The 27484-nt window shown below is 49.9% G+C and overlaps 2 protein-coding genes across 4 annotated transcripts; both read right to left on the reverse strand.

The window, feature by feature from the left end:
* Positions 1 to 201: 201 nt before the first annotated feature.
* On the reverse strand, positions 202 to 16269 carry MYOZ1 (myozenin 1). 2 transcript variants are annotated; one of them, XM_030798522.1, is made up of 6 exons: positions 16191 to 16269; positions 8455 to 8545; positions 6285 to 6463; positions 3037 to 3286; positions 2499 to 2664; positions 202 to 709 (listed from the first exon to the last, which is right to left on the reverse strand). In XM_030798522.1, the coding sequence occupies exons 2-6, from the start codon at positions 8525 to 8527 to the stop codon at positions 478 to 480; spliced, it is 900 nt and encodes a 299-aa protein (XP_030654382.1). In that variant the 5' UTR covers positions 8528 to 8545; positions 16191 to 16269; the 3' UTR covers positions 202 to 477. The 2 variants fall into 2 exon arrangements, with proteins under 2 accessions (XP_030654382.1, XP_003271304.1); XM_003271256.3 differs by lacking the exon at positions 16191 to 16269 and adding an exon at positions 9926 to 10029.
* SYNPO2L (synaptopodin 2 like) lies at positions 15152 to 25689 on the reverse strand. Of its 2 annotated transcripts, XM_003271257.3 has the most exons (4): positions 24993 to 25689; positions 23286 to 23437; positions 22314 to 22828; positions 15349 to 17733 (listed from the first exon to the last, which is right to left on the reverse strand). In XM_003271257.3, exons 1-4 carry the CDS (start codon positions 25095 to 25097, stop codon positions 15569 to 15571), a joined length of 2937 nt encoding a protein of 978 aa, XP_003271305.2. In that variant the 5' UTR covers positions 25098 to 25689; the 3' UTR covers positions 15349 to 15568. The 2 variants fall into 2 exon arrangements, with proteins under 2 accessions (XP_003271306.2, XP_003271305.2); XM_003271258.3 differs by lacking the exons at positions 22314 to 22828; positions 23286 to 23437; positions 24993 to 25689 and adding an exon at positions 20110 to 21038 and having other exon boundaries at positions 15152 to 17733.
* Between the last annotated feature and the right edge of the window lie 1795 nt (positions 25690 to 27484).

Here is a 27484-nt window from a genome sequence, read left to right on the forward strand (position 1 = left end):
GTCTCATATACTATTGAATAAACGTCTTTGTAAATAATTATGAATGTGGTTTTGTGCGTATGGGCATAGGTGTGTAAGCAACTGGAGCTCAGGTCTGTCTTAAAGTTTGCATAATTAATGTTTAGTATTTGGCTTTAATTAGTCTCTGTGCATTGTTAGCCTCAGCTTTCATCTGCCCTCAAATATCAGAGGAAGAATAAGTTCATTTTCCTTGAAGTTTATTGACTGTTACTGGTGGCAGAGCAAATTCCACAAACGAGCAGGTTCCATATGGAGCAAGTAAAAGGGGAGCTCTGAGTTGGTGAGGAAGGATGCGTGGAGTGGGGACTTGGAGTAAAGGATGGAAAGGTAGATCTCATCTTTTTCCCTCCATTCCCATAGGGATACTGGATTAACAATGGGGGCTATCTGCTCAGCATTCCCTCTCCAAATTGGAGCCAGAGAGGGGAAATGATGCAAATCAGAGGAGGAAACACCTCACAGCTCCTCTGTTTCTCCATCCAAGGGGATGCCAATATCCACGTTGTAGTCTACAGGCTCCCCAGAGCTCAGCCAGGGAATAGGGGTTCGATTGAAAGAAGGCCTGTTGGAGAGGTTTTGGTTGTAGAGGACCAGGGGTTCACTCAGCAAGGGCCCCAGGTCAAACTTGGGCATCTGGAAGGTCATGCGTTTGGAGGCCTTCTCATATCCACCATAGGGCATTGCCGTCCTGAGAAGGGGACACATTATTTAATTAAGAATCAGAATAAAAGAAACAGAGCCTTATCATGAGATGCTACCCTCTTGAGAATAGAGAAGTCTGTGAATTCTAGTTTGGGATTGCATCTGTACTCCTTCTTCCTTAGCATCCCATTTTGCCTTCCTGGTTAGCTTGTTTCCCCAAAGCTAATAATGAGAAAAGGAGTCTAGTGTGTACTAAATAGAGACTCTTGGATAGCTGTGACCCAGACCAGCATTTCAGAGAAAGTGACCCCAAATACTATAGACCCAAGGGTCTGAGGTCACCTTACATGACAATGTAGAAAGGCCAGGTGTGGTGCGGTGGCTCACACCTGTAATCCCAGCATTTTGGGAGGCCAAGGTGGGAGGATCACTTGAGACCAGGAGTTTGAGACTAGCCTGGCCAACGTGGTGAAATGCCGTCTCTACTAAAAATACAAAAAAAAACCCAAAGAAACAAAAAAAATTAGCTGGGCATGGTGGCGTACCCCTGTCATCCCAGCTACTCAGGTGGCTGAGGTATAGGAATTGCTTGAACCCAGGAGGTGGAGGTTGCAGTGAGCCGAGATTGCACCACTGCACTCCAGCCTGGGTGACAGAGCAAGGCTCTGTCTCAAAAAAAAAAAAAAATTACAATGTAGAGACCCCCTCCCTCCAACCCTAGTGCACAGTGGATAGCCTGGCTAAGAGTAATTGTTGTTGCCTGGAAAATCCAGGCTCCTTAGGACCAATACAAGAGCACCTTTCTAGCTCTTCCCTATCCTTTAACACAGACCTCCTCTCCATGGGCTAGAGAAACCTAATTCCAAAAGAACAGATACTTAGAGCCATCTAAAGCAGGGTGGCCAGGCCAGGCATGGTGGCTCACGCCTGTAATCCCAGCACTTTGGGAGCCCAAGGCGGGCAGATCACCTGAGGTCAGGAGTTCGAGACCAGCCTGGCCAACATGGTGAAACCCCATCTCTACTAAAAATACAAAAATTAGCTGGACATGGTGGCGGGTGCCTGTAATCCCAGCTACTAGGGAGGCTGAGGCAGGAAAATCACTTGAACCCAGAAGGCGGAGGTTGCAGTGAGCCGAGATCATGCCACTGCACTCCAGCCTGGGCAACAAGAACAAAACTGAGTCAAAGAAAAAGAAGAAGGAAAGAAAAAGAAAAGAGAAGAGAAGAAAAGAAAAGAAAAGAAAAGAGAAAAGAAAAGAGTATAAGGAAATAGAATCATATTACAGGGAGAATAATGGCATCCTAACCTTGAATGGAAGAGAGCCTCAAGAGGCCTTCAGACATGTAAAATGTTATTCCCATTTAACATTCAAAGCAGGCTGGGCACAGTGGCTCACGCCTGTAATCCCAGCTCTCAGGGAGGCAGAGGCAGGAAGATAGCTTGAGCCCAGGAGTTCGAGACCTGCCTGGGCAATATAGCAAGACCCCATTCTCCACAAAAAGGAAGAAAAAAAAAAAAGACAAAAAATAAATAAGTGTAACATTCAAAGCAACCCAGGCTCAGAGGTACAGTGATTTTCCCATGCCTACACAGCTAATAAATGACCATTGAGCTAGAATTCAAATCCTGCCTCCCAGCAAATTTTTTCCTTCATCACACTGCTATGATGAAGCTGAGATAGAGTGAAAAGAGCAGGGCCTTTGATTAGGAATCCCATATCCCTGCCATCTCTCCTTAGCCTCCTTCTGAAACATTTGAATTAGTCTCCATCCTAACCAAAGACACAGTGCCTCACACTAGAATGCATCTGGTTCCTTCCTCACCACCCCTACCTGTTGAAGGACTTATATTTGGGAAGTTCAGCTTTGGCCCCATAGGCCAGCAGGTCAATGCCAAGTTCCACTTTTTGCTGGGGGTCAACCCCCATGGCTCGCTCCCATGGGGAAATATAGGTCTTGAACACAGTGATATGTTTTCCTTCTCCGCCTGCCTGGTCTCCTGGTAGCCATGGGAGAGAAAAGTCAGTCAAATAATAGCAGTTAGTAGCCAATGAAAGGTAATCCCATGCCCCTACACTAGGGAAATTGCAAGAGCCAGAGACTAAAGATATAATATCCTGGTAATTGTATAAGGTTTGTGGCATAATGATAGATCTGTGACTGAATCCAAAAAGCCAGGAAAGTAACTGAAAAACAAGGCTTCTGGGTAGAATAGACACACCTCTATATACTCCTGGACCCAGGTAATTCACCAAGAAATTTATGATATTTAAACTGGCCTCCTCTGCTCCCCACACTCAGCATAGACATCATTCCTGGGACAACTCTGCTCTAGGGACCAAACACATTACTCTTGGGTGAGTGTACTTGCCTGATCCTGTCTCACCAACCCCTGCTGTGCCAGCAGCTCCTCCTCTGCCAGCCTGGCCCGCAGGACCACCTGTACCCCCAGCTCCAGACTCAGAGCCCAGATGGTGCTGCTTATCAGAGCCATAATGTCCGGCAGAGCCACTGCCCCCTGCCTGGCCGCCACCTCTGCCGTTGCTCTTGCTGTAGGAGAATCCCTGAGCAGCTGTGCCCAGCTGTCCCCCCACTGTCGGAAGGAACTTCTGGAAGTGATCCTGAAAAGAAGGCAAAGTGAGGGGAAGGTTAGCAATGGGTATGGAAAATATACAAAAACAGAGGTATGTTTAGCAAAGGCAGAAACAGTGGCTAACCAGAAGACCCTGAATTTTCTGAGATTTCCCCCTCCAGTTGATGGGTAGTACATTGGCTGACTGAGAAAATTAAACTCTTCTTTTTGTTTGTTTGATTTTTTGTTATTTTTTTAGACAGAGTTTCGCTCTTGTTGCCCAGGCTGGAGTGTGATGGCACAATCTCGGCTCACCGCAACCTCCGCCTTCCACGTTCAAGCAATTCCCAGCCTCAGCCTCCCAAGTAGCTGGGATTACAGGCATGCACCATCACACCTGGCTAATTTTGTATATTTTTAGTAGAGACGGGGTTTCTCCACATTGGTCAGGCTGGTCTCAAACTCCCGACCTCAGATGATCCGCCCACCTCAGCCTCCCAAAGTGCTGGGATTACAGGCGTGAGCCACTGCACCCAGCCCAAATTAAACTCTTCTTAGGAGGTAGGACCCCCTTGGCTCGTTTCCTCCAGTTATACCTAGGGTAAGGGCAGCGTGTTCTCCACGCTCCCCTTTCTCATCCTTAACAAGTCAAAAAAGACCAAGACTGTTGCCCAGCTTTAAAAAAAAAAAATGAAAAAAATTCTTTTGCTTTTTGAGACAGAATCTGGCTCTGTCACCCAGGTTGGAGTGCAGTAGCACAATCTCGGCTCACTGCAACCTCCACCTCCCTGACTCAGACGATCCTCCCACCTCAGCCTCCCAAGTAGCTGGGACTACCGGCACGCCACCACACCCAGCTAAATTTTGTATTTTTTTTTCCTAGAGACAGGGTTTGCCATGTGCTCAGGCTGGTCTCAAACTCCTGGGCTCAAGTGATCCATCTGCCTCAGCCTCCCAAAGTGCTGAGATAACAGGCATGAGCTGTGCCCGGCCCCAACTAAAATTTGGGAGGATGGGGTTGCCATGGAGAACCCAGTCTTAATTACAAGGACTAGAGAAAATTCTGCTCCCCCCCTTCCTCAGCTTGTCCAACAGTCAGAACTCTCTTCTCTCTCCTTCTTTCTCTCCCTCTCTCCTCTTGGTGCCTGTTGAACCAGGACTTCCTGACAGTGAAACTGTAGCAGGTGGGGGGAAGTGTGGCCAAAAGGGCAACATTAGATGCAAACCCAAAGCCTAAAAATAACCCCACCAACTTCTTCAGGAGGCTCTCCTGGCCATCCCACCATGTACACCCCAATGCTCCACCCAGTGTAACCAGACCCAGGCAGAGAAGAGGGCTTTTGGCCTCCTAAAGTTAGATATGAGCAGCTCAGCACTTTTACTCTACTCTTATATGAGGACCAATGACAGACACTTCTGCCCCCCGCCCCATGCAGGCATCTATTTCCATTCTCCCCCAGCCGCTCAGAGAGGGTGGAGGAGGAAGAAAGGAAATGGAGAAGGCCCTTCTTCCTCAGCTATACCATCCTATGCCTGGCCCCTCTCCAGTCTCCTCTTTCTTTGGAGAAGGAGCCTGACTAGAATATACCTTGAAGGACCATTTCAGTCTCCACATTTGGGACTTCTTAGGGAATAGACTGACCCTTTTAATGAAAGAATGGCTCAAATGGGAGATGGCTGTAAAAACTCAATTAACTCTGTCTAGGGTTGCCAGATTTAGCAAATCAAATATAGGATACCACTTAAATTTGAATTTCAGATGCACAACAAATTTTTTTTTTTTGAGATGGGGTGTCTGTCACCCAGGCTGGAGTGCAGTGGCATGAACATGGCTCATGTTCATGCAGCCTCTACCTTCCAGGCTCAAGCCATCCTCCCACCTCACCCTCCAGGGTAGCTGGGATTACAGGTGTGCGCCACCACACCCAGCTAACTTTTTAATTTTTTGTAGAAACAGAGTCTTGCCATGTTGCCCAGGCTGGTCTCCAACTCCTGGACTCAAGCAGTCCTCTTGCCTTGGCATCCCAAAGTGCTGGGATTACAGGTGTGAGCTACCACATTTGACCCAAATACTTTTTTAGTATAGATATTCCCCCAAATATTGCTTGGGACTTACTTATACTAAAAAATTATTCATTTGCATCTGAAATTCAAATTTAAGTGGACATCCTGTATTTTTATTTTAATGTCCCAAATATTGCATGGGACATATTTAAAAAAGAATTCATTGTGCGTCTGAAACTCAAATTTAATTGGATATTCTATTATTCTGTATTTTAAAATTTCAATTTTATTCTTTGCCTTATCTTCTTCCTTTTTTCTTTCTTTTTTTTTGAGGCAGAGTTTCACTCTTGTTGCCCAGGCTGGAGTGCAATGGCACAATCTGGGCTCACTGCAACTCTGCCTCCTGGGTTCAAGTGATTATCCTGCCTCAGCCTCCTGAGTAGCTGGGATCACAGGAACCCACGACCATGCCCAGCTAATTTTTTGTATTTTTAGTAGAGATGGGGGTTTCACTATGTTGGCCAGGCTGGTCTCGAACTCCTGACCTCAGGTGACCCACCTGCCTCAGCCTCCCAAAGTGCTGGGATTACAGGTGTGAGCCACCGTGCCCGGCTGCCTTATCTTCTTTCTAAAATTTTTTTAAATTTTTATCTTTATGTCCTAAATATTGCATGGAGCATACTTCACTAAAAAATTATTCATTGTGTATCTCAACTTCAAAATACAAGACTGGATTGCCCCACTGGGCATCCTGTGTTTTATCTGGCAACCTATCTTTAACACTTACCTTTACTGGGAAGGAATTTTCTCCCTAAGGGTGTGGTATTCTCCAACCCTTCAGTGGCTCTGTGATGGAAACTGGGTTTCAGAGGTGGGCTGTAACTCACCCTGGAGTTGTTGGGGGCTCGATATATCTGGGGGTTTAACGAATTTATAAATTTTCAGGGAGGGGATGTTGACTGCATTTTGGAGGTTCAGGGCCTACTAACAAGCTGTCAGAACAGGCACCAGGCTTTGAGATAGTGATAAAGTTCCAGACTCACCATTGAGCTGTCAGAGAAAACATCAGGGTGGTTCTCATAAATAAACTTCTCCACTCTCATCTGCCGCAGTTTGAACATCTTGGAGCCCCGGTTGGTAAGCAGTGACAATTCCTCCAACATCACATCCCTTGGGACACTGATCTTTTTGCCCAGGTTCAAGCCTGAGCTCTCCTGTCCACCTTTCAGGGAGGCAAAGAAGAAGAATCAAGGGAAAGAGGAAAGTAGGGTTTTCTGGGCTCAGAATGCAGACCTCATCCACAACCAAGTGTGTATGTGTGTCCTGGCAGAGGTCATTTAGGGAAACAAATGCTGTCTAGTTTGTGAGGGATTTTGATTTCCTGGGACTTGGAGAGAAGGCATGGGAACTGGGGTGCACTGTGGAGATAATGGGAATACTACAGTGGAGAGGCCAATGGGGTAAAAGAGGCATGGGCATGGGGTACAGAGCAAAAGGAGTAAAGGAACATCATAGATGGAGGCCATTGGAGAAACCATGGCATCAGGAAAAGCCCAGAGGCCAATCTTGTGTGGAGTCCAAATACAGATGCCATATATATATATATATTTGTTTTTATTTTTTATTTTTTTTTTTATTTTTTTGAGAGAGTCCTGCTCTGTCATACAGGCTGGAGTGCAATGGCGCGATCTCAGCTCACTGCAGCCTCTGCCTCCCAGGTTCAAGCAATTCTCCTGCCTCAGCCTCCCAGGTCGCTGGGATTGCAGGCCCGCACCACCATCCCTGCCTAGTTTTTATATTCTTTGGTAGGGATGAGGTTTCACCATGTTGGCCAGGCTGGTCTCAAACTCCTGAGCTCAACTGACCTACCAGCCACGGCCTCCCAAAATGCTGGGATGACAGGCGTGAGCCATGGCGCCCAGCCTACATTTTATTTATTTATTTATTTATTTATTTAGTCAGAGACTTGCTCTGTCACCCAGGCTGAAGTGCAATGGTGCAATCACACCTCACTGCAACCTCCATCTCCTGGGTTCAAGTGATTCTCCTCCCTCAGTCTCCCAAGTAGCCGGGATTACAGGCACCCGGCACCTTGCGCAGCTAATTTTTCTATTTTTGTAGAGACAGGGTTTCACCATGTTGGCCGGGCTGGTCTTGAACTTCTGACCTCAGATGATTGGCCCACCTCAGCCTCCCAAAGTGCTGGGATTACAGGCATGAGCCACCATGCCTGGACTTTTTTTTTTTTTTTTTAAATGGAGATGAAGTCTCATTATGTTGTCCAGGCTGGTCTTGAACTCCTAGGCTCAAGTGATCCTCTCACCTCAGCCTCCCAAAGTGCTGGGATTACAGGTATGAGACACAGCCCCAGCCCTATTTGTATTATTTATTTTGAGACAAAATAAATATATCTTAGGGTGAACTCTGTCACCCAGGCTGGAGTGTAGTGTCGCAATCACGGCTCACGGCAGCCTCCACCTCCCGGGTTCAGGCGATTGTCCCACCTCAGCCTCTGGAGTAGCTGGGACTCTAGGCACATGCCACTACACCTGGCTAATTTTTGTACTTTTTGTAGAGACGAAGTTTTACCATGTGCCCAGGCCAGTCTCAAACCCCTGAGTTCAAGCGATCCACCAGCCTTGGCCTCCCAAAGTTCTGGGATTACAGGCGTGAGCCACTGCACCTGGCCCAGACTTCTGTCTTAACTACGTTCCCTTTTCTTTCCCTCAGTGAACTCTGGCTCCAAAGAGGCTTTAGGTATTGAAGAGCTCTTCACATGCATGCACCCCTGCCCACCCCCAGGAAACATGCCTGTGCAGTTTTCCATTTTAAGTACTTACACAAGCTCCCTAGCTCTGGGGAAAGAAGTAAGGGAAATTAACCACTTATTGAGACCTGAGTCTGTGCCAGTCTCCATTATATTTTCTTCCTCAAATATACCTCACTGACTCATGGGTACTGTGGTCCTGGACCTGTGCAGGTAACATGGCAGGGTATTGTCTCAGATTATGAAGTGAAAAGGGTAGAAGGTGTTGAATCTTTTCTCTCTTTCTCCTTACCCTTCTTACCCTTCCCTCTCCCACTCCCCCATCACCCGCCTTCCCACCACTTAATTTCTCTTGTTTGTTCACCTTAAGATATATATTTCTGGGACTCTTGGGTTAGGGATGGTCTTAAGAAATACCACACTAGATAGATGCAAACATATCCTACCTCCAGTGAGTTCCATGATCAGCTTGCTGGATTTCCTCTTCTTATTAGGGGCCGGGGTTCCTGAGAGCGGCATTGTGGAGGTGGATTCAGCCTGGACAGGGTGGGAAGGAGGAGTTGGTGGATGGACAGGGACTGGGAAGAGTGACTGTCTGTAGGAGAGCACTACTTCTTAACCTGGGTTTAAGGGCTTGAGGGGACAAAAAAAAAATTTTTTTTTCTTTTTTAGAGATAGGATCTCACTCTGTCGCCCAGGCTGGAGTGCAATGGCACAATCATGCCTCACTGCAGCCTCAACCTCCCTGGGCTCAGGTGATCCTCCAACTTCAGCCTCCCAAGTAGCTGGGACTATAGGTGCGCACCACCATGCCTGGCTAATTTTTGTATTTTTTGTAGAAATGTGATTTTGCCAGGTTGCCCAGGCTGGTCTCAAACTCCTGGGCTCAAGCAGTCCTCCTGCCTCCCAAAGTGCTGAGATTACAGGAGTGAGCCACTTCACCTGACCCAGATTTTCAAAGAAGCATGTATTTTGCCAAAAGGTGAAAACTTGTGCTTTAGGGCTTCTCTTTTCTTGCGATACAGGACAGGAAGTATAGATGCACACCATCTCCTGTCGTCTACCAACCTGTTGTGAGCTGTTTTTCATAGAGTCAGTGCAGGAATTAGGAACATAGCTAGGGGTGGGGAGTGTTTAAAAAACAATAACACAAGCAGGGCAATGCACCCAGGTTTCATTGGCTTGGCATGATGTGAAGTTTTTGTTTGCACTGGGATATCAGACTGGGGCTGTGATTCCAGGCTCTGGTCTCTCCTCAGTCTTCCCCCAGTCCCCAGGAGGACAGAGAAATGTTCTGCCAGGGTTGAGGAGATTCAGCCAAAAACACTCTCCATAGGAAGGAGAGGTTGTTGCTCCTTCATCAGGCCAGCTGGAACATGGCCTGGGAAGTCATGGCCCTGCTCCTGCAATCACTCCCGCCACAGACCCCAGAGTGGAGGCAGGTGTGGAATTGGGAAGGGTAGGGAGCATTCAAATCCTGACCCATGTCAATTCAGCAATATCATAGCAGTGAGGAATTGAGGTGGGGCAGAAACATAGTAATAAGATCTGGCAATGGAAAGGGACAAACTGGGATAAGATAGACTCCAATCCCTTCTTAAGAGAAGTTGGCACTCAGTGAAATGCTGTCCTCTTCTAAGTCCTGTCTCAAAAAATACATCTGCAACTCTACTGACTTAGTGGGGTCTCCCTTCCCATTCTTCCAGTGCCTCCCCCGACATCTCCATTCCCCCCAACTTCCTGGGCCCCTCTCCTTCCAACTCTCCTTCCCCTCTCCTTCCAACTGGACAGCTGGGAGCTGAGCATAGATGAGGAGAGGGGAGACTCCCCCAGGATCAAGAATCACAATTGTAGACACAGACACAGATGTCAACAGAGTGGGCTCCAGCCTTTCTAACGATAGAGCTGGAGACTTACCGGCTGCTCGGGCAGTGGTCAGCTCTCCCTGGGGTCCAGCAGCTTTGGAGGACTGAGCTGCTGTGACCGGAGAACATGAGCTGGGCAGGCGTGGGGGCAGCACTGGCAGTGGGGGAGGGAAGTTGGTTATTAATAGAGATGATGAACGCAAGCAGCTCAAATGGCACAGGGGGTACTGAGACCCTGGAACCAAGATCCCTCCCTCCTTGCCCAGAGGCTCAGGAAGGAGGGAAAAGGCCTTTGGGATTCTCCCACTGAATTGTCTGAGCCAGGGATCAGTCTGCCCAGGGACTCCCCTTCACATTGCACCTAGAGCCTGAGATCCAAAGAAGCACTTAGGGAGAAACTGAAGACTGAGAGGGAGACAGGAAGTAGACAGCAAGTATTGATAGGAATTCAGTGAGAGAGAGAGAGTCTGGGGAACATGCCCTGAGGGCCACACAGAGCCAATCCAGGGCAGAGTGGAGAGACCTGTGGGTGTATTTGGAGCAGGGAGGGCTTAAAGTGCTATATTTGGGGACAAAAAGGGAAGTCTTCACAATGGAACTGCTCTTTTAAAGTTCCTGGATAGGTTGGTCTTTTCTCGGTGAGGGCTAGATCTTGGCAGGTTAAGGGACCAAATTAACCAAACCCAGTACCTCCTACAAAGGAATGATGTGGGGAAGACTTGACAATTATTCTGTCTGCCTCACTCTCTATTCTTTCCTCTTGAGCTCTGGCAGTTTTAAGAAAAGGCAAACACTTGGATCTGCCCTTTTTTTTTTTTTTTTTTTTTTGAGATGGAGTTTTGCTCTTGTTGCCCAGGCTGGAGTGCACTGGTGTGATCTCGGCTCACTGCAACCTCCACCTCCTGGGTTCAAGCAATTCTCCTGCCTCAGCCTCCCAAGTAGCTGGGATTACAGGCGCCCGCCACCACGCCTGGCTAATTTTTTTTTTTGTATCTTTAGTAGAGACGGGGTTTCACCACATTGGCCAGGCTGGTCTCAAACTCCTGACCTCAGGTGATCCACCCGCCTTGGCCTCGCAAAATGTTGGAATTACAGGCATGAGCCACTGCCAAGATCTGGTCTCTAAGGAGTTATTCTGTAGCCACCACGCCCAGCCAGGATCTGCCTTTTAACCTCCATTTGCTGTTGAGATGCTCAGTTCAACCTGCTGTGCGGGATAGACATCGATGTCTCCCTGAGAAGCACATATAGGCTCTCTGAGGTTTCTTTTTTTTTTTTTTTCTTTTGAGACGGAGTCTCGCTCTGTCGTCCAGGCTGGAGTGCAGTGGCGCAATCTCGGCTCACTGCAAGCTCTGCCTCCCAGGTTCACGCCATTCTCCTGCCTCAGCCTCCCGAGTAGCTGGGACTACAGGCACCCGCCACCACGCCCAGCTAAATTTTTTTGTATTTTTAGTAGAGACAGGGTTTCACCGTGTTAGCCAGGATGGTCTCGATCTCCTGACCTCGTGATCTGCCCATCTCGGCCTCTCAAAATTCTGGGATTACAGGCTCTCTGAGGTTTCTACTTGAGATTTCCTTCAAAGGGAGCACATACCACATAGGATCTGGACTGTGCCATTTGTACTGTTCCAGCGGAGTCTCTGGGCAAGGCCACAAGCTTGAGAGCCCCCTTGGGGAAAGCCTATCACTCGCCTAGCCCCTTCTTCAGTAGCTGCATGATCTTCCTCCACCTTCTGCTTAGATTCTGGAACCAGCTGCTGCAGCACTTCTGCTGCAGCCACCACAACCCTGTTGCTGCTACCTGAGGAAGTGGCTTTATTTATTTATTTGAGACAGAGTCTCACTCTGTTGCCTGTGCTGAAGTGCAGTGGCACAATTTCGGCTCACTGCAACCTCAGCCTCCCCAGGCTCAGGTAATCCTTTGACCTCAGCCTCCCAGGTAGCTAGGACTGCTGGTACACGCCACCATGCCCAGCTAATTTTCATATGTTTTGTAGAGACAGGGTTTTGCTATGTTGCCCAGGCTGGTCTCAAACACCTGGGCTCAAGCAATCCTCCTGTCTTAGCCTCCCAAAGTGCTAGGATTACAGGTGTGAGCCACTGCGCCTAGCTGGCTTTTTAAAAAAAATATTTATTTCTTTATTTTAGAGATGGGGTCTCACTATGTTGCCCAGGCTGGACTCGAACACCTGGGCACAAGTGATCCTCCTACCTCAGCCTCTGAGTAGCTGGGACTACAGGTACACACCAGAGGTGGCTTTTGTAGCTTCCTTTGTCCCTTTCTGAGCTCTTTACTCTTCCTGACCATGTCCTTTTTCCATTCTGTGGAGATCCTAAAAGGTATCCCCTCCCAGTTGGCTTCTGCCCAGGCCAGTTATGCCTCCAGACCCCTCATCTTTTGTCCTCCTCCAACCCCTCCCAACCCAAGGAAGCAATTAGAAGAAAAAATAGGCCGGGTGCAGTGGCTCATGCCTGTAATCACAGCACTTTGGGAGGCCAAGGTGGGTGGATCACTTGAGGTCAGGAGTTCAAGACCAGCCTGGCCAACATAGTGAAACCCAGTCTCTACTAAAAATACAAACATTAGTCAGGCATGGTGGTGCGTGCCTGTAATCCCAGCTACTTGGGAGGCTGAGGCAGGAGAATCACTTGAACCCGGGAGGCAGAGGTTGCAGTGAGCTGAGATTGCACCACTGCACTCCAGCCTGGGCCACAGAGGGAGACTCCATCTCAAAAAAAAAAAAAAAAAAGAAGAAGAAGAAACAAAAGGTGACTTCATCACTACCACCCTCACCCTCAAAAACAAAAACAAACTTAAAGTTTGATCTCCCTCAACTGAGTACCCAAAACTACTGAGTGGGTGAAGACAGGCTATTTAGCCTGTGGTCTCTGAGATCTTTCTTTGGAATTCTAAGACAGGGCAGTTGGAAGAGTCTGCGGCCTGGGTCTGATTATTGGCAGAAATGTGCCCTCTGCTGGCAGAATCAGAGCAATGGCACTTTCCTTCTCTGAAGTCTTTAATTCTCACCTATCTCCAATGCCCTCCCTTCTTTTTTTTTTTTTTTTTTTTTTTGTTTGAGATGGAGTCTCGCTCTAGCCCAGGCTGGAGTGCAGTGGCGCAATCTCGGCTCACTGCAAGCTCCGCCTCCCGGGTTCAGGCCATTCTCCTGCCTCAGCCTCCTGAGTAGCTGGGACTACAGGCGCCCGCCACCAGGCCCGGCCCATTTTTTGTACTTTTAGTAGAAACGGGGTTTCACCGTGTTAGCCAGGATGGTCTCGATCTCCTGACCCCATGATCTGCCCACCTCGGCCTCCCAAAGTGATAGGATTACAGGCGTGAGCCACCGCGCCCGGCTAAGCCCTCCCTTCTTTAGTAGTCTCAATTCACCTTTCTTCTTCCCTCTCCCATCCCACCTTCCCCTCTGACAGTTGCTTTCTCTTCATTTACTTCCCAGAGACTGTTTAATATGGTTGCTTCCTCTAAGAAGCGAGGAAATGTTGATGGCAAAGGGCTCAGAGGGCCTTTCCAACTTCCCTGAGTTCTGTGAACTGAAGCCTTATCTAGAAAGTATGAGGCAAGGGAAGGAAAGGGGAGAACTTGGATGAAGACTGTGGGGAGAGGGAACCAAGAAGAGTGATGGAGATGGCTAAATCAGAGCAGGATAGAATTTGTAGAAAAGAGCAAAAGACCTGGGAACAAAGGGCAAAAGCATGAAAAATGGGAGGGCAGGAATAGAGACAGATCAGAAATCAGATCAGGGGAATGGGTTAAAGAAGATCAAGGAGAGATCAGGATTTAGGTATAAAACTAGAAGATAACAGCAGCAGAAGGTATGGGGCATAAATTTATTCTTGTGCACAAACCAAAGTATTGTGACTCACACCCAACAAGCAAAGGAAATTATCACTTTCCAGATTACACAGCAAACGTAGCTGGTGGTGGTCTTGGTGAGAAGGGAGTCCATACTTCTCTAAGATTGGAGATCAGGACCTGAAGCTGAAAAGAAGCAAGAGCTGGGGTTTTGAGGGATGGGGTGGGACTGAAAAGAGGTTTTGGCTCTGGGTATTTCCCTGCTCTTTCCCAGGTAGTCATGGCAAGCTGCAGAAGACACACTGAAGAACAGACTCAAGGAAAGTCACACAGACACCAACTGTTCTTTCAACACTCAGCACACACCCTCACACCTCCCTTCCACCATCATCCCCTTCCATTCTAACATTCTTCTCCCTCAAATTTTTTTCCAATCCCCCTGTCACACACGGTTGGTTTCTTGTTACTCAACTTTACTTTCTCCCAATATGGCATCGTCCCTCACCATACTTCTGTCTGTGGCTCAATCACTTACACCCATTTCTGCCATGCTCCTGGTTTTGGCCTCACTCTTCACACTCTGGCTCTCTTCTCCTTTCTCTCAAGCTCATGAGGCAATGAAGCCAATGATCTGTTCATTCTCGGAGGGAATTTTCTTTCCTTTTTTCATTTCCTGGGTACTGGGTTGCTCAGCACTGGCCTCTCAAGTTGCTAACTTTCTGAAATCCTGAGGAATAGAATTCTTTGTTCTATTCTTGGTCTAGCTGGTATAACTCAGCCCATGCAAACTGTCCTGGCCCTTCAGTCTTTTCATGCTCCATAACTTTCACAAGATGCTGTACACCTGCTACAGACATTGGGCCCTAAGGAGTTATTCTCTAGCGAATCTCTTTCTCCCACTCAACTCCATGTGGGGATATCTGACCCTTCTATCAGTACAACAATAAGACTCAGATTGGGTCTTTTGTTTGTTTGTTTGTTTTGAGACGGAGTCTCGCTCTGTCACCCAGGCTGGAGTGCAGTGGCGCAATCTCAGCTCACTGCAAGCTCCGCCTCCCGGGTTCACGCCATTCTCCTGCCTCAGCCTCCTGAGTAGCCGGGACTACAGGCGCCCACCACCACGCCCAGCTAATTTTTTGTATTTTTAGTAGAGACAGGGTTTCACCATGTTAGCCAGGATGGTCTCGATCTCCTGACCTCGTGATCCGCCCGCCTCGGCCTCCCAAAGTGCTGGGATTACAGGCGTGAGCCACCGCGCCCGGCCTCAGATTGGGTCTTTATTTTGACCTCCCCTCTTACTCATGCCTTAGACAGAAGAGCACATCTGTGTGCACGTGCGCATGCACACACCCACACCCCCACCCACCCACACACACACACACAGGCCTAGGTATATGCCAGCCAAGCTTGGGAAAGCAGAGTGGGAGGTGGGGGTGGCTTAGTGCAAACAGGGGTCAGTTCAGTCCCTTTGCTATGTGCCTGGTGGTGAGCTTCTTGCCTGAGGTCCCAGTGGTCACTTCTGCTCTGTTTACTTCTCACTGAACATTAAAATGAGGCCCACGGAGAAAAGCACAAATGTCAAGGAAGAGAGATCTGTGGAGGCATATGGGTAGAGAAGCCTGGAAATAAAGACAGAGATCCAGGCAAGGAAATGCAGAGACAAAGAGAGGCAAAGATACCAAAGCAGACATAGTTGGCTGGAAAGCGGCAGGGAGGTAGAGAGTGAGGAGGAAGGTGGGGGATAGGGACATCAACTTGGAAACCATCTCTGGCAGGAGGCAATTTAGCTTCCAGATGCCAGTGACAGAGGGTGGGATAGGGTAGGAGAAGCAACTTTAGGAACTGGATGTTCCACCTCTCCTTGGTCCTGGGACCTGTGCCTGTTCACTGGTGCCCTGCCCCAGGCCTCCACACGTGAGCTTGCAATCCTGTTCTGGTGGCTGAAAATCGGGGCCTGGCTACCTGGAAACCACAGGAGCTGGGAGAAGCGCCAAGGCCCCTGGGAGCCTCTGGAGGAGGGGCTGGGCTAGGAACAGGGGCTGAGGCCAGTTCTGTTCTCCAGATGGGTTCATCCAGTGTAGTGGCTGCTCGGGGGGCAAGCACAGTGGGAGCCAGGGGTTCTGCAGTGGGCTGGGGCGCCGGAGTGGAAAACCGGCGAATCTCCTGGATTCGGGCAGTTTTGGGGGGCCCTGAGGCGGTAGGGCCAGGAGTCGGGGGAACCTCATCAAAACAGAACATGGCAGTTTTAAGTTGATAGGGCTGATGCCGCATAAAATCTAGAGCCTTGATGCCCTGCTTGGGTGTTGCCCGAGGCCCCTGGGATTGGGCCTTAGGGAGAGTTCGGGCCGCCTGGGGGAAAAAGGGAGAGAGCAGTGGGTTGTAAGCAATAGGAGGCGGGGCACGGATGTTGGGTGAATATTTCCAAGAAGGGGGCAGAGACGGGGTGGGAGAAGGACTTCTAGGCCGAGGGCCAAGACCAGGACCAGGTGTACCTTCCACCACATACCTGTCCGCACGGCTCTGCCGCTTAGCAAACAGCTCCCCACCCCTGCCCTGCAGCCTTGGTGGCTCAGAGATTCCAGCCGAAGGGGCTGCCCCATTCACGAGCCCATCAAGGAGCCCTCGAGATGGGGGCTTAGGAGCCACTGGGGGTGGAGTCTGAGGAGTCATGGGGGGCGGGGTCTTGGAAGCCATTGGAGGGGGGGTCTTAGGTGTCACGTGAGGCAGGGTCTTGTAACTCCTGGCCCCTACTGGCTGCATGAAGTTGCAGGCTTCAGCCCCGAGGCTCAGAGCATCCTCTTCAGGACCAGATTCTGCACCCCCGGCCCGGGGCTTTTCATCCAGGTTCTGTACCAGCGATAGCAGCTCGGGGTTGGGCGAGTTCTTCGTCTCCTCCTTTCCCGGCCGGAACATCTGCTTCCGGGTCCCCCGGCGCCGGGCCTCCTGCAGGATACCCGTGCGGGCAGCTGGCACAGAGATGCGCTGCTCGCGAGCGCTGGGGGGCTCAGGAGCCCCTGGGCCTGGGGCAGGCGCCTCTGAGCGCGCAGAGGGTCGCAAAGGCGCAGATAGGAAGATAGAAGCGGTGGAGGTCATGGCAGCTGCGCTAGGAGGAGCGGGGGGCTCTGGGGCTCCGCCTGGGGTGACAGGCCGACTAGGGGCTGGGATGTACAGGGAGCTGGTGGCTGTCACAGGGCCCGAGGAGCGTGGGGTGCTGGGGGAACCAGAGACTGGCGCGTGGCTGGGAACCCCTGAAGTGAAGCTGGGCAGAGGGGTGGGCCCCTGCGGAGAAGACAAGAAGGGGGGTGGGGCGGGGCTGAGGCCCCGCAGGCTGTCGTTCGCCCTCTTGGGGGCTAAGGGCCGGAAAATAACCGAGGTGGTAGTTGGCCGCTGCCCTTGTAGGCCCGGGGTAAAGGGCCTGGCTGACCGGTTAAAGATGCTTGGAGCTGGGGTCGGGGCTCCACCACCTGGTTGGAAGGGTCTGGGGCTGGCTACAGGGGCCGGCAAGGGGCTGGGTGGGAGCACAGCCGCCTCTGGGGGAGCGCTCTGGGCCCGAGGTGGTGACTGCAGGCCCTCCCCGTTGAGCATGGCTGCTGGTTCGGCCCGCACCAGTTCCTGGGTGCTGGAGTCTGCGCGCTGGCGCTGCTGTTCAAAGAGCTGCACCCCTCGCCCAGAGACCTCACTCAGCTGCCCTCCCAGCCCAGAGCCCTGGCCCTCTGATGCTCTTGAGCCTGCCCTGGCAAGCTCCATGTCCAGATAGGGACTGTCCCAGTCAGATTGATTGGTGAGGCTGCGGGCGTCAGAGAAGGCTTCTTCGTCCAGCTCGGACTCACTCGTGGGGGGAACGCCGTCCTCCTCCTCAGCGCCTGTCCTAGCAGCAGCCCCGAAGCTCACCAGGGTGTACTTCTTGGCTCTCTGCCGCCGTTTCTTAAACATAAGCACCCCTTTGGAGTGGGGGTTGGGGGCTGCAGTGAGCAGGGATGCAATTGTCCTGCATTTGGTCTTGGCCTCTTTTATGCTCTTCTCTTGGAGGCTCTCTGCACGTTGCAGTTCTGAGGAGACCAAGAGGTAAAATGGTCAGTGAGGCTTCTCAGCCTCTTCTAGTCCTGTTCCCCAAGGCTTTCAACCCCCATCCCAGCAAGCTCCCTCTTGCACTGACCCGACCCACAATGTCCCCTGTGACAAAGTCCTCTGACTTAGGGGCAGAGTGGAGGGTGAAAGGTGAAACCAAGGACAGTTTAAGATAAGGCAGAGTCCAGTTGGCTGCCCTGACACTGCTCTGACCACAGCTCTTCCATCCCATCTTACTGCTATTCTGCTCCTATCTTCCAAGAGATGTGCTTTTTTTTTTTTTTTTTTGCGACGGAGTCTTGCTCTGTCGCCCAGGCTGGAGTGCAGTGGCGCAATCTTGGCTCACTGCAAGCTCCGCCTCTCGGGTTCACGCCATTCTCCTGCCTCAGCCTCTCCGAGTAGCTGGGACTACAGGCGCCTGCCACCACTCCTGGCTAATTTTTTGTATTTTTTAGTAGACACGGGGTTTCACCGTGGTCTCGATCTCCTGACCTCGTGATCCGCCCGCCTCGGCCTCCCAAAGTGCTGGGATTACAAGCGTGAGCCACCGCAACCAGCCGAGATGTGCTCTTATCCATCCCACACACATTCCTCACCTGCCTCCCATTCCTGACTGGCAATGGGAGGGGGAGGAGAAGGATGTGTCACTCTCCATGGCAGACAGGGAGATAAGCAGGTCCCAGGGAGAGGAAAGATGAGAAGGAACACTTTCCACCCATCATAGGGACCATGTTAGGAGGCTTCTCATGAAGCTTAGGACCCATCCTCTCCGCTACCCCTTACCCCTATGATATGGACACAAAGAACCCTTAGCAATGAGGATCTTCCTTCACAATTCCACCCTCCTCAGGCAATCCACATCATACACATTCACAGAAATAACTCCCACCACACAGCACTTCAACAAGAATATCCATCTAGTGAAAGCCAACTGTAGGCATACTTTCTCCTATTTACTTTTCTCTCTCATTCACATATACCCCAGCTTACATACAGCTCCATTCACATACACATATGTAAATACACATGTGCGCACATGAAAACACCATCACTCAAATATATTCACATACACATATGTAAATACACATGTGCGCACATGAAAACACCATCACTCAAATACATTCACATACCTACATGCTCTAGATGGCCCTTCTTCCCAGAGACCTCCCTGCAGAGACCCTGTTACTAACAGTTTAGACAGAATTTAAAGTTTATCTTGGCTTTCCAACTGCCAGGGCAGTCCTCTGGGCTTCACAACCCTGCTACTCACAGTCAGGGGTAGTCTCCATCCAAGATGCAGGAAAAGTTAGAGTGTTGTTCTCCAAGGCAACACTTCAAATCTTTAGGATACCTCAAGGTCACCAGCTAAATATATTATTTACCCCAAGCTGGGGATGGTAGTGGGGTGGGCTTCTTCAGGGGTCAGAACTGTCTCTACGTAGAGATCTCAGGCAGCCACTGCCAGCCAGGCACACAAGGACTATGTGCTAAAGGGAACCAGGGCAGGGCTTTCCATGCCATGTGGAGCCTGGGTAGGTGGGGCCAGGAAATGGAAGAGGCTACCCTGCTGCGAGGACCCCGCCTTGCACATGGATACTCTCTGGTCCAGGGTACCCAGTTCCTCCTGAAAAATTATTGAGATTCCATCTACTTCCACTCAAGGTACCATGCTCCTTTGTAATGAGCTCCTTTGTAATGAGCTCCTTTGTAATGAGCATGGTATCTTGACAGGAAAGTAGATGGAATTTTTTCATTTTTGTCATTCCTTTCATCCCAGCGTTTATACCACAGAATAGTGCTATGGATGAGACAACAGGCCCTAGATTCAGAGTTCAGTTCAGGTTTTTGGTTCTTGGGATAGTTACCTCACCTCATTAAAGTTGTTTCCTCATCTGTAAATGAGGGTAGACAATGGCTACCTCATAGGATTGTTATAAGGATTAACTGAGACAATATAGTAAATTTAGCACTTAACACAGTGTGAAGGCCCACTATAACCATTACTATTAAAGCCTTCTTGACACTATACTTTCTTGATATATATGGATACTTTCTTGTTCACACATATCTTCTCCCACGGTTCCCACATACATGCCTTCATGTATTCATAATGTACTCACACACGCTCTGTTCCCATGAGTTTTCTACAGCTCTTGTGGTCACAAACCCCTTTGACATGTGACCACAGCATCACTGAGAAAGGGGCAGTGAAACTCTCCTGAGAAAAGGAGGAAGAGGACAGCAAAAAGGAAGGAACAAGAGAGTAAGACCTTTCCCAAAGACTGCCCTTCCTAAACTGTTGACATCTTCCCCTCCATTCTAGACCCCAGACTCTCACAGATATGGGAGGGTAGTACCTGCATAGAACGAGTCTTGGAGCTCAGGAACTGGGTCTGGGGCTTTGTCGTAGCTGGCTTGGCTGAGGGGCTCTTGGCTGATGGGCTCAAAGGTCTCCATGCTGAGAAAGGCGGTGTTGGCTGGAGCAGGACCAGCTTGAGCCACCCCCCACGCCTTTTAAAGCCCCTTTGTCTTGTCCCCAGAGCTGGCAGCTGAATGAGCTCACTGTGCTATTTTTGGAGCCTGGCCCTCTCCCTTCTCTGAGCTGCCCCACAAGTGCCGGTGTGATGGACGTGGGCACCTGCCTTCCCTTCCCCCAACCCCATCCCAGTAGACAATGAGGTCTGCTTGACTAAAAATATCTCTGAGCCAGTAGCTACAGTCTCATCCAGCATTATGGGAAGGGAGGGGGAGATAAATGGAGAATTGAGGAAAGCATGGGATCCTAGGCATGCATCTGGAATTCCTGGGATATTGGACACTCAGGGATGTCAGACTCTCAACTCTCATGTCCTTAGCCTCCACTCCAAACTGAGAGACACAAAGTTCTATGGATCACGAATCAAAATGGTGGAGGAGAGGAAAGAAATATAACTAGACGGGGAATCCTGAGATTTTGGAGGTAACAAGAATGGTCTCTGTGGGAAAGCATAGGAGACATAGAGCAGGGAGAAAGTTTACCCTTAGACCTTGTTCTGTAGCTCGCATCGAAAATAGCAAAGCCTGAGATAAGTGGAATGGGCTTTTTCTGCCCAGGCCAACATTCTTGCCTGAGATAAGGAGCCAAAGCTCCCTCCCTCTGCCACTTCCTCGGGATCTCATGATCATCCCATAGCCTCTCAGTCCCCAGGAATCCTAACTGAACTTGCAAATGTCAAAGGTGCCTGCAATTAATACTATAAAGAACCCCTTGGTCAGTGGCTCACGCCTGTAATCCCAGCACTTTGGGAGGCTGAGGCGGGTGGATCACAAGGTCAGGAGTTTGAGACCAGCCTGGCCAACATAGTGAAACCCCATCTCTACTAAAAACACAAAAAATTAGCCAGGTGTGGTGGCAGGCACCTGTAATCCCAGCTACTCGGGAGGCTGAGGCAGGAGAATCGCATGAACCCAGGAGGTGGAGGGTGCAGTGAGCCAAGATTGCACGGGTGACAATGCAAGGCTCTGTCTCAAAAAAAAAAAAAAAAACAAAGAAAAAGAAAAAAAAAAAGAACCCCTGTAGCATTACCCACTTTTATTTATTAATTTTTATTATTTATTTATTTATTTATTTTTAAGACAGGGTCTTGGTCTGTTGCTCATGCTGAAGTGCAGTGACACAAACATGGCTCACTGCAGTCTAAACCTCTCAGGCTCAAGCAATCCTCTTGCCTCAGCCTCCCAAGTAGCTGGGACCATAGACATGTGCCACAGTGTTTGGCTAATTTTAAAATTTTTACTGGAAACGAAGTCTCACGATGTTGTCCAGGCTGGTCTCAAACTCCTAGCTTCTGCCAGGCATGGTGGCTCACACCTGTAATCCCAGCACTTTGGGAGGCCAAGGTAGGCAGATCACCTGAGGTCAGGAGTTCGAGACCAGCCTGACCAATATGGTGAAACCCCATCTCTAGCCAGATGTGGTGGCGGGTGCCTGTAATCCCAGCTACTCGGGAGGCAGAGGCTGGAGAATCGCTTGAACCCGGGAGGCGGAGGTTGCGATGAGCCGAGATCACGCCATTGCATTCCAGCCTAGGCACAAGAGCCAAACTCCATCTCAAAAACACAAAAAACAAAACAAAACAAAAATCCTGGGTTCATGCTCTCCTCCCAACTCAGCCTCCCAAAGTGCTGGTATTACAGGTATGAGCCATCTTGCCCAGCCTTCAACCTGCTTTTAAATACTCCCCTGTCCTGTGTCTGTACTCTGCTTTCATTCAATCATGACACACAATAACAATTATCACCACCACCAAACCCTTCATCTATTTGTGTCCCTTTCCAATTTCCCTACTTACCCTGTTCCTGGGTTGAACTGAATCACCTTACCCTTTTGCCACATTGGTTCAAACAGCAAAAATAATGGGGGCCATGAGAATAATTATGCTCCCCTTCTACTCATTACTCCTCCTGTCCCCAAGACTGTATCCAAGGGTCCCAAGGTAGGGAGAATGTATGGCTATAGAAAGGTGGATTTAAGGCTCAGATTGAAGGATCCTGGCTGGGGAAAAGGGGTTCAGGCACTCACTGGCTTGCTTGGCCTTCTGGGTGTAGGTGGTAGTAAGATCTTCTGCCACTGGGTGGGGAACAGGCCCCACCATAGGGATGAGATGAGGACCAGGTCGGAGGGGCCCATGGGGTAACAGCAGAGCCTCAGCTGGGGGTGGCTGAAGGGCTGCCCCATCCTCCCAAGATGGGGAGCTCACACGGCTGTCACCCTGGCTGGGAGGGCCAGGGATAGTAGGTGCTGGTTCTGCAGGGCTGTCAGACAGGTAGACCTCATCAGGTGGGGCACCCGGAGGGGTGGGCCTTGTGGGGCCTCGGCGGCGAGGTCGGCGGGGCTTCTCCTGGGTGGCAGGGCCATCGGCATCACTGTCAGTCTCTCCGTAGTAAGCCTCACTATCAGGAGGTGAACGAAGGCTCCCAGGCTGAAGAGGCTGAGGAACTGGAGCACCAGGGGGCTCAGGACTCAGTGGAGATAAGGGTGAAAGCACCTGAAGCTCATGGGGAGATGGAGATTGCACAGGACCCTCGTCTGCTACCCTGGATAGGAAGGATGACAGAGCTTGAGAGATGAGCTGGGTACTGACAGCTAGAGAGATCTGGAAGGGATGGAGGGAAGAGGTAAGGGAGAGAGAAGGCTGTCATACAGTTGGAATGGGTGGGCCGGGAAGAGTGGAGATATGAAGACAAACTGGGAGGCAAATGTGCTTGAAGGGCTGTGAGTGGAAATAGGCTTAGAGGAAGATGTAATGAGGAGGAGACAGGCCAGGGGTTGAAGTAGGCCCATCAGTCAAATACCCACTGACATCCCCATCCTTTAATTGCAGATACATTCAAGCCCTCTGGGAGGCAGACACAAACCATCTGCACTCCAGCAGAAATGCACGAGCAGAAATAGGTACCTGTTAGTTGCTAAAGCCAGGCCAGTGAGACATAGAGCTGAGACAGGCAATGGGAGCCCTGGATTAGGGGAAGAGAAGAGGAGGGAGGTCCATACCGCTGCACAGTGAGGACAAGCTGATTTCCTGAGGCATCGATGAGGCTCATGGCACTGGCATGGGAGAGGTTGGTGCAAGAGACCCCATTGATTGCCAAGAGCTGGTCCCTCTCTCGGAGTCCTGCTCTGCCAGCCTGGCTCCGTCTTCGAATCTGAGATGTTGAAGGAGACACTGTAGGTAAGAGAGGGCTCCAAAGGGAATAGAATGAAAGGAAAAGATGGGAAGGACCCACAGGAGGGGATTTTACTTTGCAGGATAAGAAGGGTGGGGAGATGCATGGAAGTGGCTGCAGTTGAAGTGGCCTGTCTAGAGGGAAGAAAGTATACAGACTGGAGAAAGAAATACATCATATGGTGGGAAATAGGGTAAACACTGAATGAAAGAGGCTTGGGAAGAACTGCATGGGGTAGGTAACTAGAAATGGTGGTTATTGGCTGGGCACAGTGGCTCAAGCCTGTAAGCCCAGTGCTTTGGGAGGCCTACGCGGGTGGATCACTTCAGATCAGGAGTTCGAGACCAGCCTGGCCAATGGGTGAAACGCTGTCTCTACTGAAAGTACAAAAATCAGCCAGCCGTTGTGGTGCGCACCTGTAATCCCAGATACTTGGGAGGCTGAGGCAGGAGAATTGCTTGAACCCAGGAAGCAGAGGTTGCAGTGAGCCATCGTGTCACTGCACTCCAGCCTGGGCAACAGAGTAAGACTCTGTCGCAAAAAAAAAGAAAAAAGAAAAAAGAAAAACGGAAAGAAATGGTGGTTATCTCCACAAGCTTTTTCTCCACGGGCAATATCTGTATTGGCTGGTAATTCTCTACTAGGCCTTGGAACCCCAGGTGCCATTACGCAGTCAAGATTTTAGAGCAGTACTCCAGGTTGGAGGGAGTCCAGTGGTATTCTGGGAGATTGTGATTATTTGGGTATATGTGTGCCATGTGTACACACACAAAAAAAAAAATACACAAAAATGTATATATGCCAAAGTAATAATAGTAGTAGTGGCTACCATTTATTGAGTTCTTACTAAGTGTTGGGCACTGTGCTACATGTATTATTGCATTTAATCCTTAGAATGGCTCCATGAAGTAGGTACAAGTACTATTATTACCCACATTTTACAGTTCGGAAAACTAAGCCTGTAGGGTGAAACCAAAAGGGTAATGACTTCATCTGTGAGGCCAGATCTTGCCATAACCCTCCTAGCACCTAAAAAAGTCTTACCTAGTGAGAGAAAGGATCTGACCCAGGGAAAGAGCACTGACGCCATGGGCAGAACAGGGTGAGGCAGGGTAGGGCTGGGCTGGGCTAGGCTGTGCAAGGCAGTTTCAGTTCATCACATATCAGTTTAGCCAGAGAGAAATTAGAACCTTCCCCGTATTTCTGGAGTTCGGAGTAGAGGCACATACCCAAGAGAACAAACACTGGATGACCAGAGCTGGGCCTCTGATACCACAGTGCTGCAGGGAACTGAAACAGAGCCTTTCTTTTTCCTCTGCTCCTTGGAAACCACGAATTCTCTTTTCTAATAGACCCCCACAAGAAGCCTGTGGTCAGACGCTACTCCCACTATGAGACTTAAGCATACTTCCCTGCCCACCACCCACCCAATCTTCACAGCCTCCCAACCCCCGCCATATGCCACCACACATCTCTTCCCAGGATCCCTTGTGTTCCCTTTCCCTGAAGACTCATTTCAGGGGCTCTCCCTTACCTTAGACACCTGTAAGGGTTTCCTCTGCTCGGCCCCCCCCTGAAGTCGGAAGCCCCAGGGGGCTCCCCCTGATAGTGTGACCAGCACTTCCTCCTCAGCACCCATCGCTCAGCTTGGCCTATGGCCCCCGGAGTTTGAACAGTGTCCCAGGGAGAGAAGTTGAGGTGCTCAAACCCCGTCCGGGCTTTCTGTCCGGCTGTCCTGCTCCTGCTGCCCCAGGCCTCCCCCCACACCACACATCACAGGCAGGCAACTTGGCCCTGGGATCATTACAGTCCAGCACACGTGTCCCGTCAATCGCAGATGTGCTCAAAATAGATGCCGCTTGTACTCTCCTCCCTCCCCCTTCTGTATTACTCCTAGAGCTAATTATAGTACAAACTTCTGCCCTCCATGTTCCCCATTCTCCTGCATGGGCCTTTTATTCAGGACTCAGAATACAAACTTCTGGGCTCTATAACCAATGTACACCCTTTCAGGAACTGTGCCTTCTCTAATAGGACCATGGGCTAATCTCAACTGCTGGAAAGACCCTTTCAAAGTGGCAGCAGCAGGGGCTTCAATTCCATAGCTGGGCTATGGAATGGCTCGGCTTGCTCCAAGATCCCAGGAAAGAATGCACTCTTGCTATATAAATTTATCTGTTAATTAATACATGGTGGGCCAGGCATGGTGGCTCACGCTTGTAATCCTAGCACTTTGGGAGGCCAAGGTGGGTGGATTGCTTGAGTCCAGGAATTTGAGACCAGCCTGGGCAACATCGTGAGACGCCCTCCCCATCTCTATTTTCTTCTTATTAAAAAAAATTAAAAAAAAAAAAACAACTATAGGCTGGGCATGGTGACTCACGCCTGTAATCCCAGCACTTTGGGAGGCCAAGGCGGGCGGATCACGAGGTCAGGAGATTGAGACCATCCTGGCTAACACGGTGAAACCCCGTCTCTACTACAAATACAAAAAATTAGCTGGGCTTGGTGGCAGACACCTGTAGTCCCAGCTACTCGGGAGGCTGAGGCAGGAGAATGGCGTAAACCCGGGAGGCGGAGCTTGTGGTGAGCCAAGGTCGTGCCACTGCACTCCAGCCTGGGTGACAGAGCGAGACTCCGTTTCAAAAAAAAAAACAAAAACAAACAAAAAAACTATAAAAAAATAAATTACCTATTGCAATACATACATGGTCATGGAAAGGTGTGTAGGTGTGTGTAAACATACCAACCCATGTTAATACAATCTCTACTTGTCTCTAGGTTTCCACTACAAGAATGTCTCTGTTACAAGGCATAACATTATGGTGCTATAACTGTGATTATCAAAGGCTACAGAGTTTCATGAAATAGCTGCCTACCTAGTGTATGCTAAATACTGTTTGCCTTGGCATATGCCTCTATGTCCTAGAAACACTTGGGCTGGGTGCAGTGGCTCATGCCTATAACCCCAGCACTTTGAGAGGCTGAGGCAGGTGGATCGCTTGAGCCCAGGAGTTCAAGACCAGCCTGGATAACATGGTGAAACCCTGTTTCTATAAAAAATACAAAAAAATTTAGCCAGGCCTGCCTGGTCACATGCTCCTATAGTCCCAGCTACTTGGGAGATTGACGTGGGAGGGTTGCTTGAGCCCTGGAGGTCGAAGCTGCAGTGAGTCGTGATCCTGCCACTGCACTCTAGCCTGGGTGACAGAGTGAGACCCTGTCTCCAAAAAAAAAAAAAAAAAAGAAAGAAAGACAAGAAAGACAAAGGGGAGAAAACACTTGGAGGCAACAGAGGGAGACCTGATCTCCAAGAAAATACTTGGGATTTTGGGGTCAGAAGAATTGAACTTGGGTTCTTTTTTTTGAGACGGAGTCTCACCCTGTCGCCCAGGCTGGAGTGCAATGGAGATCTTGGCTCACTGTGACCTCCGTTTCCCAAGTTCAAACGATTCTCCTGCCTCAGCCTCCTGAGTAGCTGGGACTACAGGCATGTGCCACCATACTTGGCTAGCTTTTTGTATTTTTAGTAGAGACAGGGTTTCACCATGTTGGCCAGGCTGGTCTCAAACTCCTGACCTCGTGATCCGCCCATTTCGGCTTCCCAAAGTGCTGGGATTACAGGTGTAAGCCACTGCGCCTGACTCCCTTTTATTTTTTTTGTTTTTAGACAGAGTTTCGCTCTTGTTGCCCAGGCTGGAGTGCAATGGCATGGTCTCAGCTCACTGCTACCTCCACCTCCCAGGTTCAAGCGATTCTCCTGTCTCAGCCTCCCAAGTAGCTGATACTACAGGCACCCGCCACCATGCCCGGCTAATTTTTGTATTTTTAGTAGAGACGGGGTTTCACCATGTTGGCCAAGCTGGTCTCGAACTCCTGACCTCAGGTGATCCACCCACCTCGGCCTCCCAAAGTGCTGGGATTACAGGCATGAGCCACTGTGCCCAGCTTGAATTTGGGTTCTTCCATCACTTACTAGCTGTGTGACCTCAGGCAGGGCAGTCACTTGGCCTCACCAGTAAAAAG

The sequence above is a fragment of the Nomascus leucogenys genome, chromosome 18 (assembly GCF_006542625.1).
Source record: "Nomascus leucogenys isolate Asia chromosome 18, Asia_NLE_v1, whole genome shotgun sequence".
Lineage (NCBI taxonomy): Eukaryota > Metazoa > Chordata > Mammalia > Primates > Hylobatidae > Nomascus > Nomascus leucogenys.